Source organism: Ixodes scapularis, unplaced genomic scaffold (genome assembly GCF_016920785.2).
Source record: "Ixodes scapularis isolate PalLabHiFi unplaced genomic scaffold, ASM1692078v2 PGA_scaffold11__112_contigs__length_91849675, whole genome shotgun sequence".
Taxonomy (NCBI): domain Eukaryota; kingdom Metazoa; phylum Arthropoda; class Arachnida; order Ixodida; family Ixodidae; genus Ixodes; species Ixodes scapularis.
The window spans coordinates 42,332,630-42,347,526 of NW_024609837.1; the positions used below are offsets into that span (position 1 = coordinate 42,332,630).

Genomic DNA, 14,897 nt, shown 5'->3' on the forward strand with positions numbered 1-14,897 from the left:
GCAAAAGCACATATTACCTCCGTGCCTTTACCCTCTGCACACTGCCAGAGAGAGTCATACAAACTCCTTGGAGCTATTGTCAACACGATTGCGTTTGCAAGCCTCTAGTTTGACTCGGCTGGGATTCGTCCCTTTCATAGCTCTCTATGAAACGACAAAGGTAGATACTTTTTTTCATTGGGTGGGTTTGCCTGGGGCCTCCAGTTATTTACGGCCAAAATCACACTGGAGGCGCTTCAGCAATGTTCACTCTGGTCGACACACGTGCACACTAAAAATGCCAGTCGTCTGCCTTCCCAAAAGATACTTGAAGAGCCAATCATAGAGACCGACGGATAACGAGGCCGAAATTATGCTTATACCTCGAAAAATTATAACACAAATTTGGCCTCGTCCTTCCCAAACTGGTTGCCGGACGAAATTCTCTATGCGTATTGTAAGCCAGGGTTGGTAATAGTAACATAAGATACGTACGGCAGAATTCCCTGCCATAAATAAAATGATTTGGCTAACGCTAATGTAACGCGAAATAGGCGCAAAGAGTTTTGCAAAAGGGAGCGTAAACCGAAAAAAGGAAAAAAAAAGACAGAAGAAAAGGAGAAGTAATAATAATAAAAAAAATCTCTGGCGACGTGGCCACAAAAAAAAATTCTGTTCCTCTGATTTTTATTGTCACGTGACCGAACAAAAAAAAAAATAAACGAAATAAAAAAAGAACAAGAGAAAAAATCATCTCCTGCCCGGTTTCGAAGCTAGGCCCTCTTGATCGTGAAACTAGCGCGCTATTCGTTGCGCCTAGTTGCGCCGACATAACTTTTTTTTTCTTTCTTTATTGCAAGTTGCGCCAACATAACTCTGCCTGTAATGCTCGCGCATTTTCACTTCATAGGAGAAAGCTTAGGTGCCTTCGTAGTTTTTCATGTATGTGTTATTTTTATTTGTGGCAAGAGTTCACGTTCCAGAATGCTTTTAGAGTTTTGGAGCAAAACGAGTTTTCTTCATCCGAGTCACCTTCTAGAGCCAGTAGACCGCACTGGGTCGTCCAGCTAATCAAACAGCTATTTTCAAATTCTCTGACGTGCCCGTCCTCGCATCCGAGGTCGCCGTTTGACAAGCTTATCTTCCACCCGGTAGCCGGAACCCCCACGGCAGCTTTGTTCCGTCCCCACTCCCTCGCGAGAGGATGGCCTCGCCCCGAGGCTAATCCCCTTCTCTAGACACCCTTTCCACCCAACGCTGGCCCTTTCCCTCCCTGTCTCCAGCTTCGGGAGAGAAGGTTCTTCCCTGCAGAACGTCCCGTTTGTACAGCGGCCTTTAACACAATCCAATTTAACACCTTGAGATAAAGGTAAACAAAACAAAAAACTGCATGAAACGTCTTTGAAAACAGGTATGCTCTTATTTTCAAAATATCTGTTTTATAGGTTTACAATCCTTCCTACTTTAAGCATCCATTTTGGCTGAAAATAGTACAGCGCAACATATATTTTGGGGTGTTCAGTTTCAATGCGTAGCACCGGAACATGACAACAGAAGACATCATTGGGAGTTGCTTAGTGAATGGATAGAATCTTTTAGGTTAAAAGTTCTAGATGACATTTATAACAGTGAACTAATAATAAATAGGGATATGTTTTTACAGGAATCGTTTTATATATCTGGAAGAGCGGACCAGCCGAGCAAAATCTGACGGTACTCCTGTCACGCTGATGAGTATGCTTTTTCTTTTTTCTTGAGAACTATTGAAGAGTGAAAAAGGCTGCCAAAGATATTTTTCACAAATTTTCAAAATAGTTATCCGGCATATCTTTGATGGATTTATTTTACTAGCTGTTTTTGATAGTGCCTTTTATACTCCAGTTGTCTGATAAATGGAGGCCTCTTTATACTACTTGTACCGACAGATATATTTTTCTTAAATTCCAGTCATGTTTTTATGAATACTTCTTTATGCACTAGATTTTATGAATCTATACTAGTTGTGACTGATATATTTTATTATACATTTATTGCAGCAATGTTTTAAGAATGCTCTGTAAAACGCACCCTTTGTTAAAATGCCTCTTAGCCAATGCAAGTTTCTTTGTAAATAAATAAATACCACATAGAGCCAAAAAGACCTCCACAAAGTTACCTGCTCAGCCTTGAGCGTCAGTTCAATGAAGATCTGTTGCAGTTTCTCGTTCACGTAATTGATGCAGAACTGCTCAAAGCCATTCTGCTGGAAGATCTCGAACCCGTAGATGTCAAGAATGCCAATGCTGAGTTCTCCAGCATCTGTATGCATGGCATTGTTGATGATCTGAAGAGAGAAAGAAGCGAGAAAAGAAGTCATGCCCTATATTCTTTTAAAAGTGTTACAAGGCCGATTTCGATGATATTAGCGTAACATTACGTACAAGAGCAACGAACGACCGTCGCAAGGCAGATAAATTTAGCAAGTCCCACTAAACTAATTATAATTAATTAATAATAATAAACGATTGTTTATAAGGGTAAGTAAGAAATACATGGGTCCTTTTGCCGCACATTCCGAGCCTCTTGACGTTATTCGAGGGATAAGGGCACAATTTTCTTTGTTATTATGAACACAGACAGAAGTTATATTCACTCCCAAGAATTGTCAGAATTCAAATGTTGCCATTCAGGTAACAATGACAAGTGTACATATTAATCAGTTTTCTGATGGTCTGATAGAAGGATTAAAATAATTTCAGATACTTTAGTTACTAAGTCAAATGAGCTCAGCGAAAAGAGGCATATTATTTCTATATTTGTGTAATTCCAGATATTTGATCAAATGCTGTTCAATAATGTGTCTGGTAACCCCTATGTATAAATTATAGGTACCCAGTGTCTATTCTCCCGCGCAGCATAATTTCCCCAAAATTCTACCGGCAGTCACCTCCCATTGGCGGTGGCATCAGTTCATTGAACGACGTTTATAGAGAGATTGCTTCAACAACCACAATGTTTAATTGACAATTTATTTCATTGACAGCTCTGGTTAGCTTTTTTTTTCTGTAATGCGCTGCTGCGGACTTTTGCCACAAAGCGGCATGAATGGGTGGGTCGGGCAGGTTTAAACGCACCCCAGTGATACACGCGCGACGAAATGTCTATACAGAGTGCAATTCATGTAATGTGTGTCCATGAAACGAGTATCCACAAAAAGTTGCCCATGAAACGTGTTCCACAAAATGCCGGGAGAATAAGAAGGTCAGTTTTCTACCGGAAGTTGTCACATGATTTCAGACAGCCAATGGGAGGCGATTGCCGGTAGAATTTTGGGGAATTATTCTCCCGGCTGCAGGGAGAATAGACACTGTCTGTAAATTACATAGATTACACTAAGAACACTGAAATAATTTTATCTGTGTGCCAGCCCATACGTTTGAGAAAATAGCACTGAATGAATATCACCCCTCACGTATAACAGAAATTGCACCACAAACGTTGAAATAATTTTGATGAGTCAGACAGATGAGCTCGCAGAAAAGAATGACATTAATTTCAAGAAACGGAACTGAAACTACTTATCACAGGGGCGTCAGACGCATGGCGCGCGCCTTTCGCACTTTCCTGAGTGAGAAATATGCGAGAGCTCAGCAGTGGAGATTAGAGCATCATATAGCTTCTACGGAGCAGAGTAACGCTATCCTTTGATCCGCGTGTTCTGCAGACAACATGGCCGAAAGAGCAGCTTGGCACGAGTCAGGTAATACTCAGGTTCCAGGAGGCGGCCAGCCCTTTGGGAGAACACATGAAGATTGATGCAACACGGCTGATTAAAAAATTACGCCGAGTTCACACTTTTCGGAACAAGTCTGTCGTGAAATTGGTAAAGCACTAAACACTTCGTCAAAGTTTCCATAATTTTGAATGCGTGTGAAAATTTTGAGAAGGCAATTTCCAAGGTAGTGGCGTTTGAAGCAGACAGCTATTTTACGCAGCGGAGATGAGCTTTATGGAGTTGGCCGGAGCAAACATGTGAACGGTGCGACTCTGCCACATCGTCTGCTGCAGAATGCCGCTCAGGCAATTTTCAAAAAAAATTATGTTCTTACATGGCACACAACTTAGTGCAAATTATTGTAAACCGCTCCTTGATTATGTAAAAAACTATTGTCGTTCCTTACATCCCCAAAATATTAAAGAAACAATGTCTCACATTCCCCATGCATTTGTGACCAGAGTTGGAACCTCCGGGCGTTCACCGCTAGTCGCCGAGAAATGGTGTTCTGGATTGCGCCCTTCATCTAGTCAGTGCGTAAGAATGACACGGCGGAAGCATAAAAATAATTACTGGAGACGACGTTTGTTTCTACGCTGCCGACGGGAACAAAGCAGTGATAGCAGACAACAGAGTCGAAACGAACTCCTCTCATGAGCTTCTCTGCGTTGTCTCTACGCAGCGTCGATTTCACTGGAGTCGCCAATATAGTGATCTAGCGAAGATTGCAGGAACTGCTAAAGAGAAAACTATTTGGCAAAATTAAACGAAATTTTGAGGTTTTACGTGCCAAACTAAAGGTCTGCTTCTGCTACAGCGCACACTCCAGCGATGGGCTGAGGATTGACGTTTAGAGGGTTTAGACCGCTAGTCACATTGTACTTAAAGTACTACTTCAAGTAGGTTTAGGAAACTTGTACTTTACTTGAAGTACATTCTCTGAGTATGTACTTGGTACTTTACTTAAAGTATTTTTTTCTGGTACTTTCCGAGGAAAGTACAATTCCCGACTTCAAAGTACATTCCCAAATTTGGTCTCGTTAATTTTGTATCACGAAATGATGTTTTGTCTACTGCGAAGAAATACTGGAAGGGATATTCTACTCTTAGCAGAGACGTGAGCAGACGACACGTCGCTCCGCTTGTTCTGGGAGCGGCTTTCCAGTAGCTTTTTGAACTCTCGCTACTTCTTGGTTGGTCGGCGCAAACGAGGAGGTTTAAAATATTATGAGAACAAAATTTATGATAATCTAGCACTTAAAACGGTGGTGCGGGACAAATACACTTTCATGCCGAAGAAAAAGACAACAGAGGAGAACGTCATAATGTTTTGAGACATTTTCTTTTGTCTTTTCCTTCGACTTGAAAGTTCCTTAATTTTTTCGCACCCCAATCTGAGGTGTCACATTATGATTAATTATCACCAGCTCGCTTTCACATTAACTTTTTTTTTTTTTTCATTAAAAAGAGGAAACTCCTTTATGAGAGGATTGCTTGCGGAAGCTACGAAGCTGACGTCATGCTTCTCCTAGTACATTTAATCCCCCTGGGTGCAACAATCCTGTGCGAGCGGCGCCAAATTCAGAATTTGGCTCCATTGCTGAAAATAACTACTCTGTGGCCAGTTGACTTTATCAAATATTCGCCGCCATTTTTAAAAAAATAGGTCATGCACCCCTGATTACCCCTGGGCAATGCATAGCAGTTAAAAAATCACTGTATAGGGGAATTAAAGGTCATAATGAAAGAATGTATTAAAATACATGTACTTAATACAATGGATTTATAGAACTTTACTTCTAGTACATTGCACCCAGTGTACTTACTACTTTACTTAAAGTACATCACGTCTCATTTACTTTGTACTTTACTTGAAGTACCTTTTAGATGTACTTTACCCAACACTGCCGCTAGCGGTTTTTCAATGTGCAATCGGCGCTGTGGTAACGCTTTTCTTTTCCGCTACGGTATCCCTGAAGAAACGCCGCAGTTGCGTATGCCATAGCCTCCTCTATACGGAGAAAGCCTGGCACATCGACGACGGAGCCATAGAGCGCGCGGCCGCAGGAAAAAGGAGAGGAGGAGCGCGCCGAACGGTGGCCAATATGGTAGCGCAGAGCAGAAAGGGCAGACTTAGACTGCGAGCGCTTGGGTCATGAGCGGCCGCTCCCCGAACCACGCTTGTTTTTGTGTTTTTGTCACCGTCGTTCTCGTACTCCGGGAGAAACGGGCGCGGCGATTCGAAAGGGCGCAGGGAGAAACGGGAAAGGGTGGACGTTGAGTTTCTCCTCTCCACGATAGCGACAGGAAAAAAAAAAAAAAAAAAAAAAAAGATTGTTTCTGCGTTTGGCCGCTCGCTCTTTTGTGGCGCTAGCGGAGAAGGTTCTCTCCGCTCCCGTTTCTCCGCCCCTCCTTTCCCATTTACGGCGGCCGTCTTTTCACGCGACGCGCCAGGCTTTCTCCGTATAGTGGAGGCTATGCGTATGCGCACCGCCAGCCTTGTCTGCGTAGTTCAAGGTCTTGTGGCGGATTACGGAGCGCTATCCGGGTGCTTAGCGGGCTGCGGAAACGGTCTACTGCGATTCCCCATTGGCGACTTACTTTCCGTAACAGGCCGTAAAGGACATGCTCGGCAGGAGGGTCCTATCTAATCTCCTGGGGCGGAATTCTGTTTTCAAAGCGTCAGGTTTCTGCTAATCTGGTTTATCTTACTGTTCAAAAGTTCCCCAGAAGATCCTAAACAATCCCAAAAACCTCTAGATTGGATTGGATTGGATCGTTATACTTGGCTCGCCAGTTGATTGTGAGTGCCAGAAATAAAGCAACTATTTTAATATAATTAATATATATATAAATAAAGCCATAAATATGCTTTCGTATGGTTTTATTAAAAAACCACGCCATAATCTCAATTAACGTAAAATTGCGAAAGAGAGCCAACGATATGTGTGATCACTAGCGCCAGTCAGCGTCTGACGTTGAAAAGAAATCCTTCTCAGTGCCACGCCTTACTGGCCGAAAGCCTGACGTTCAGACAAAATGGCAAGAGCGCGCGCAAACTCAGCAGCGTTCTGCTAGCGCTCGTAGCTTTTCCTAATTTATTTTTGCTTGGATCAAATAATCCACGCGGCAAATGTGATGTGGTGTCTACGGAGGAAGACGGGGGAAACCTTCTTCCAACTTTTGTGCGGTGAAGAATACACCGTCGGCCGCAAAGACGTCCAAATCATCGTCGACGGCGACGCATCCGTGAGTCGATCGCACGCATTGCTAACAGTTTCAACAGTGCCACACAATCGAATCGACGACGTATCGTTTGTACCCCTGCTTCGACTTAAAGACTTGGGTTCCAAGTACGGCACGAGGCTTAACAATGTCCGTCTTACTGCCAACGAGGAGAACGTCGTGCAAAACGGTGACACCGTCACTTTCGGTCAGCTCGGAAGCTCTTTCACCGTTCACTACCAGCCTCCGATGGTCATCACTTCGTCCTGTCTCCAACCCGACGAAAAAGAAAAGCTTAAGGAGTCGGCTGCGAAGCTTGGGGGTCGCGTCATGCCCGAGTGGAGCGACGCTTGCACCCATCTCGTGATGAGTTCGATTCGACTCACGGTGAAGACGACGAGCGCGCTCGTCGCCGCTAAACCCGTCGTGAAACCGACGTTTTTATACGACACCGTCAGTCGCTTACGTTCCAAGAACTGGATGGACTTAAATCCCTCAGACTACATCCCCGATATCTCGGAAGAGAACCTCACCGTCCCCAAGGCGGAGCTCGATCAAAACCCAGCGAGAAAGACACTCTTCTCTGGAAAGGTCTTTTACTTTCTTGACAAATCACAGCACGCCAAGCTTGCTCCTTTGCTTGTATCCGGCGGAGGCCGCGTTGAGTTGGCGAAGGACCCAAACAAGCCTCGACCGGTATATTTGGAAGAGAACAGTTGCGTCTTCAAGCCGTCCCACGGCATTCCGGACCACCCGGTGTGCAAGTTCTTGACGAAGAACAAGCTCAGGGCAATCCCGGAGTCTGACGTTGCACTGTCGGTGGCCCACTGCTCCACTCAGAAGCACTGCAACCCGCGTTCCACTGCGGTCGTGGCTTTTTGGGGAAACAGCCACACGCTGTCTTCGCAGTCGCAAGCCTTCTCGCCGGGAGAGGTCTACGTGCCGAACACAGAAGATGACTCCGAGGTTGATTGTCGGGGTAAGAAAGTCGTGCTGACCGCGGGGACTATTCCAGAAAGCCGGCAGCTGTCCACGACTCCGGCCGCTAGCCGGCCCAGAGACGTTCCGAGTGCAAGCACCCTAGCAACCACACTAAACGGCGGTCACCAAAATACTCTCGCCGCGACCAGTGAAGAGCCGTCCTTGAAGATAACATTGACCGACCCGAATTCCGAGTCTCCGAGCCAAAAGTCACCTTCACGGCTGTCTCTGAGTCAGAAGCGGTCCTCTAGACTGTTAAGGTCATCTTCAAAGTCACCTTCACGGTCACCCACCGAACCGCTTTCGGGGCACGGCTTGAGGTCAGCTCGACGGCTACGGATAGCTTCAGACTCCCCTCCAAAGCCGTGTCCCGGGTCACCGTTGCAGAGTTCGAGCGTCGTCTCCACCTCTCCGGCCACGGAGCGGACCGTCCTTTGCGTCTCGAGACCATCCAGAAGCAAAACTTCAAATACCTTGACAAGCTCGACTTCAAAAACTGCTTGCAGGGTGACTGTAAAGTCCCCTTCAAGGTCCCCTCCCAGGTCCAATTCAAAGCTGAGTTCCAAGTCGCCTTCAAAACCATCCACAAGCAAAACATCGAACATCGCAACAAGGTCGGCTTCAAAGTCTCCTTCTAAAACAAGATCGGCTTCAAAAGCACTCTCCAAAGTGACTTCGAAGTCGCCTTCAAAGTCCCCTTCCAAGTCCCCTTCGAAAATCCGCAAGAAGGACGCAGCGGGCAGTCTTCCCTTAGAACTCTACTTCTCCCCGTGCAAGAAACGAAGAGGTGCTAACGGCACGCCCGCAGAACCGGCCGCTAAGCTGCCGAGATTAGCCGAAGCCGGAGACACCGTTCATATCAAAGCAGAAGACGACATCGAGGAGATCAAGGATGAGCCGCCTACGCCGCCTCCCGCCGAACCCGAACTGCAACTTTCAGAGGACCCCTTGGACATGGCGCCGCACGAGATGAACGGTGCCGAGGACAGCATCATGGGGTCTGGTTCAAGGTTAGAATTGGCACAGCAGATGCCGTCTTGCGAGCTCGAAGAGGCAGATTCGGCTAGAAAGGACGGATTGGATTCGGCTCTGGTTACAGCCGCAATCGTGGCCGGAGCGGACGAGCTGAGCGACGAAGCCGACGAAAGGAGCATGGTCGTTGTCGAGTTTGAGAACCTAGTCCTGGCAAATTCTTCTAGAAGGAATGAGACGGTTGCGGTGAATGCGGACAGCGGTCCCAACTTCAAGCGATTTAGAAAGGTGAACAAGGATCAACGGAGAGGACTGCCAAAGATCATCGGTGGGCCGGACCTCTTGGTTTATGTTCCAAACCAACCGGAAGAGGTTTACAGTGACGAGGATCCGGCGTCTCAGAACCACGCAGACCTTTTCAACTACAACCCACCAGATCCGAAGCGGAGACGACAGTGACTGTTTGACAGATTATCAAAAAGCGAAAGTGCCTGTAAGCCGAGCATTTATTATTTTCGTTTAATGCTGGAACCCCTAGCTTTAATTAAAGGTAATTACTTTCTACAGTCTTCTGTGTTGACTGGGGTCATGGTACTAGAGTGCAGTGGTCCTGGCTGTTATCAAAAGCATAGATCGTCTATTGTGCAATGAAGCCTCCATATTTGTCTTTTCTACGTGTTTCTTCGTGTATTGAACAAGGCTTAACAAGGCTTCGTGAAGCCTTGTTTCGTTGCGACGAGTAGTTTTCGCAGGAGCGATTTGGCCTGCGTTCTCTGAAACACCCTGTATAACGATTATAGGTCAGGTTACTCTTGCTATTGGAAGCGGGTACCATATGGAAATATTTAATGTAATACCAGTCTCTTCCAAGCATATTCTGCGGCTCAAACCTGCTCATTCAGCGAAGGCAAACATCTTGGTGAAATGTCACAATTTGTGGGATGTGCACTGACGAAGTCTGGCATAGAGTTCCTCGATATGCTCCCTCAAAGGTAGCTAGCTATATACAGGAACTCTAGCTTGGCAGATCGTCACGAGACGCAGCCGCTGAAAGTGAAAAGGTAGAGCAGCAGACAATAAATGAGAGGAGAGGAATGTAACGGGCAAGATGCCGAGACACACCTGTCGCGAGCGATGGAATGTCCGTTCGTGCTCCTCGTGTTTTTTGCACTACCGCTTCTTTTCTAACTAAGAATTAAAACCTTGAGACTACCGGTTTTTTCCTCGTCCGGCTTGAAAACCATGTTTTGGGTTCTCGCCGCTGCATAAGCTGCGCACTGACTACAGACCTGCCGAAAAATGCTCTGTGCTGCCAGATCCTGGCTCTCCAAATCTGCAACCGGGTCCTCTATGGCCTTGTCATCGAACTGCCAGGCTTTGCGAGTATAGAGGAGGCTTTGGCACTGCACACTTGTTTGGGGTATACAGTTGAGGGCTATCGTACACCCAAAACATAGATTGTTGTGTGCTTTGAAGAGCTCGTAATTGACTATGATTACTGGTATTTTAGTTACTGTGATTATTTCTCCTTCAAGTAACAATAATTTTCAAGCTAAGATAAACCTTGAGTATCTATAACTCATATTTTGAGTCTGTTATGGTTTGGGTCACTTTATGAAACTTGCACCTTTGCCTGCCAACTCTCCAAACTAGAGACAAATGTTTTTTGTTAGCTTCTTCTGTTGAAACGAAGCAGGTGTTCTGTCCTACTTACTACTAGACTAAATTACTACGAAAACCACAGTGTTTTATTTTTTCTTCTAATAAACGAGGCATTTTTTTTCATTTATCACATCTTCATCAAACCAATTGATGTTAACTGCAGATGAATTATTTATATAATAATTCTAGTATCTTCTATCAACTTGTACCGGAACTGCCCTGAAACCAGGACAGTGCACAGCGCTCCTCTGTTGTGCAGCGCGAAGTCTGTGCAGCATCGAGGACAAACTGCGCCACGCATCAACCGCCATCATGAGTCGCCTCGCGTTTTTTTCGTTTTTTCTTGCGTACGTCTGCAAGCAATGCACATCTGCTGTCAATTTCGTCTGGTTTTTTACTCGCGGATTTAGCAGTCGCACACAAACGAACATGGTGAGCATTATTGTCGATGGGGTCACGAAGCGGGTGGCGATTCTACAGGTATTTTGTTCATGGAAGAGTACCGCCAGATGATAACCGTACCTTAGGTGTCATTGAAACGCCTCGCAACACTTTCCTCGAAGTTCATAACTTTTGGGCACTCCTTGCCAACGCAGCAATCACCGGTAATCGCAGCGATGGTAAGAAGCTCATCGTTCTCGCTGTCAGAAGAGCTGAGGAATTTATTGAGTGCCCCCTGCGAGGCGTGTTCATTTTCACGAGGTCACCATCTCAATAGCCTGTGCCATCTTTTTGATTCCTGCTCGTGGCTGCAATCAGGGTTGCCAAGTGTTTGTACTCTGACCTGCCAAATTGCTATGAGATATAGCCCAAAAATAGCCAAATGTCAATCCGGAAAAATGGCCCAAAAGCAGCCAAAACCTTTACCATTTGAGACGTTTCTTTTAAACGCAGAAGTCATATTAATACATTTTTATGCGTCAAGTAGAAATATTCTCACCATTAGCATCCCTAGTTCGCAGAACCAACGTTGAAGCACGGGTACATCACAGCGGTATTAGAACGTGTCCGAAAACCTCTGAAGGAACATAGTCCTTGCAGCACTGCTCTTTGCCCCACAGTCCGAGTTTAACATACAAAACATTCTCCAGCGTATCCATCGACATCCTGTTTCGCAAGAGACCAGGGGCTGCTGGGGCCGCAAGGAATTGAGCCGTCCCTGGTTGAGATAGAGGACTAACAGCATACGCTTGCATTCGGACAAGATTTGGGGGTAAACAATTGTATAAGGTGCGCAAAGAGCAGACGAATTTGCTTGCTGTCGCATACTTATCAGGGTTAACAGACTAAAATGCCAAATGTTTACATAACTTACTCTAAAAATGCCATGTCTGAACCTATAAATCCAAGTACTTTGAGGCATTTTAGTGTGCCCAGCATGGGTCAGAAATAGCCCAATATTAGCCAAATAGCCAACTACCACTTTTTCCTGCCAACTGCAAATAAAACTAGCCCAATTTGGCTATTTAGGGTCCAACCTGGCAACCCTGGCTGCAATGCCTGATGGGACTGCACCCTGGTGCACAGTCGCTTTTCTTGGTACACATGGGGCAATGAAAAGCGGCACAGGGAGGGTGCGCTCCGTTGATCGAGGACGTCGTACGCACCGGTGCACTTGATTGAAGACCAGGGGTGTCTCCAGGAATTGAAATTAGGGAGGGGGGTGGGGGGGCATTGAGAATAGAGGAGTTCTTGCGAATTAAGGAGGTGCCTTCAGAAAAACAAGGGGGGGGGGGGGGGTATGTAGGGAAATCACTGTTGAACACGAAGGGGCGCACCTCGGTGTCCCGGTGCAGATTGATTAAGGACGCTATTAAAGAGACACAGATTGTATGCTAATGTGACATTTCTTTTTTCCGGAACATATTGATTGCACGCAATATATAAAGCAAAGCAAACTAGACGTTGAGTGTTTAGACAACATGAGATCAGTCGGCCTCCAAGATTGGTGACGCTGTTGATGCCAGTGCGGTGGGCCTCTTTCAACGTGCACAACACAATAGTGATCAGAGGGATACATACCAGTATTACGCTCACTCAGACTGAAATGGACAGGGGCAGGAATCGAACCCAGGATTCCCGGGATCTGTAGCATGCAAGCCTTCGTTTTACATGCTCCAAAGCCCAGTGCGCTAAACACTAGTCCACCAGTTCGTTGCGTTTGTGGATGCAATGAAGCGAAGCTGTTGGCAAGCTTTCAGACAAGAAGGGTCTGTCAGTGCAATTTTTAAAAGTGGATATGAATGCTTAATTTTTTACATGTAAGGGCCTATTTGGCAAAGATAGTGGTTCACCACTGCCTAGACTGTGGAGGTTTAGGCAGGTAGAAGGTTAATGGTTGAGAAAGCAACCACGTTGGGATTTGTGGAGCATTCCAGCTAGCAAAAAGTAAAAGCGTCGATATAGTAATACAGAAATTCAAGCTAAGTCGACCATGTATACAACTCCACTCTGTCCTGGCAACTGAAGCGAAAATCGGGCTCAGCAAAGCACGGCAAGCTTTGTTATATAAATTGTCACAGAGCAGAGGCACAAAATAACCACAGGAAACATATTAAATAGATCATTGTTTACTAGTTTTGCTTGTGAATTATTAGCAATCATACAGGAATATTTTACAGCAGAGCTGTTAAGGGCTAGGTTCCCCAGGATCGTATCCGTGTATGTCGACACAAACCTACCTGGACAGCTACCGCCATCTATAAGCGACGGCGGCAAGCACACAACCAGTATGGTTTCCGGCGTCGCTCGTAGATGGCGGCAACCTTTCCAGCTATAATAGAAGAATGGATAGTTGGGCTTGTTAGTGGGAATTCATCGTAGGAAACAGCGCAAAAAACAGACGACGACGAAGAAGAAGCACACAGTGTACCGAGTACAGCTCCGCTGGTCTTCCGTCTTCACGAGAGTGGAGAGGCTGAATGATTTTAGTCGGTATCTTTGTTTGTGAACATTTTACTTCATGTAAAGTAATACCGCAAACTTTAGCTGCTGCGGTTAGGCTGGACTGGATGGAGGCCTTCCCTCTATTGCATGTCTTTCACTCTCCTTTATTTGTTAAGAACATTGGGGTTTCGGAGACTGTATACATGCAAAGGTCCTCTGCTCTCTTCATCTTAACAGCAATCTGTGTTAGTTAAAAAAAAATACGCCTCTTATGTCCTTTTGTAAGGCAAACAAGGAAACAGTTTGTTCATGTTTCACATGTTATTAACATTTTTGTGACATGTTTAAGTCTATACAGGGTGTTTTTCTTAGATGGTTCAGAAAAAGAGGAACCTTCATTAGGGTTTTTGTTAGCCTGGGGTTAACTGGGAACTACAATGATGAGGCAAACATAGGTAATAAGTTAGCTAATTAAACTGTTTATTAACATAATCAATCTAAGAATACAAAATTTAAATTCATTAAATAATTACATCAATATCAAGAATAACCAAACTTTTATTTAAATAATGTGGTGGGCTCTGCTTTTGCGCCAGCTCCGCTACCCACGTCTCCGTGCTGCAGATGGTGCGGTTAGTACGACTCAAGTGGCGAGTGAAGGGATCGACGTCACGGGAGAACTTTGGCAGTTAGTTTCGGTTTCGAAGCCGCGTACGAGGCTGATATTTTCTCCCGCGCAACGCCAACTGCGAATTTTCTGATCAAACTTTTACCCTGCGGCTAGACTATAATGAGGCCGAGCATCCCATTATCCAAGCTACTATATTAGGCAAAAAAAAACTGTCCAGACGCAGCAAAACAGGCCCCCGGCACATCGCGGCACCAGAATCGCGATCGGCAACAGCATGACATTTTTATGACAGCATCATACAAAAAAACAAAAACAAAAAAACATTTTTTTTTTTTTTGGGAGGGGGGGGGGGGGGGATGCGGTAAAAACACCAGTTCGTCTAGTTGGGCTCTGGTTACCTCAACAAGGCGGTCGAAGATGCGTGTATAGAGCGCCTTGGCCCAGGCGTCCCGGATGTAGATGGCCTGTTCGACGTTTTGCTGCACCTCGATCCTCTCGGACTTGGCGCCCCACTTGGAGTCCAGCACGCGGCTGGTCAGCTTCTCCTTCAGCCTCGCCGCGTCCAGGCCCAGGAGGTACGCGGGGAACTCCAGGTCTGAAACCGGAAGGTAAAATATAAGAACCCTAAAAAAGACGAGGATATGTGAGATGCAAAACGAGGCAGAAAAAGGAATAAAAAGCAAAAGCACACCTGGCTCTGTTCAGATAAGTTCATGCACGCAAGTTCGGACTTTTCGTAATGCGAAAGCATTAATTGGCCCATGGAGCGAGCTGACGTCATCAGTTTGAAGCGCGAAAACGGCATCT

At 45.6% G+C, this 14,897-nt stretch overlaps 2 protein-coding genes across 2 annotated transcripts in view; one reads left to right on the top strand and one right to left on the bottom strand.

The window, feature by feature from the left end:
* The window catches only part of LOC8040270 (unconventional myosin-Ie), a 350,045-nt gene that overhangs the window by 34,201 nt on the left and 300,947 nt on the right, over positions 1-14,897 (bottom strand). The window contains exons 11-12 of the mRNA XM_029979890.3: positions 14,489-14,685; positions 2,135-2,302 (exon numbers count right to left, since the gene is read on the bottom strand). Coding sequence (XP_029835750.2) covers positions 2,135-2,302; positions 14,489-14,685 — 365 coding nt within the window. The remainder of the gene's footprint in view (positions 1-2,134; positions 2,303-14,488; positions 14,686-14,897) is intronic.
* On the top strand, positions 6,684-9,477 carry LOC8040267 (nibrin). Its single transcript, XM_029979891.3, has one exon. It carries the CDS (start codon positions 6,872-6,874, stop codon positions 9,368-9,370), a length of 2,499 nt encoding a protein of 832 aa, XP_029835751.2. The 5' UTR covers positions 6,684-6,871; the 3' UTR covers positions 9,371-9,477.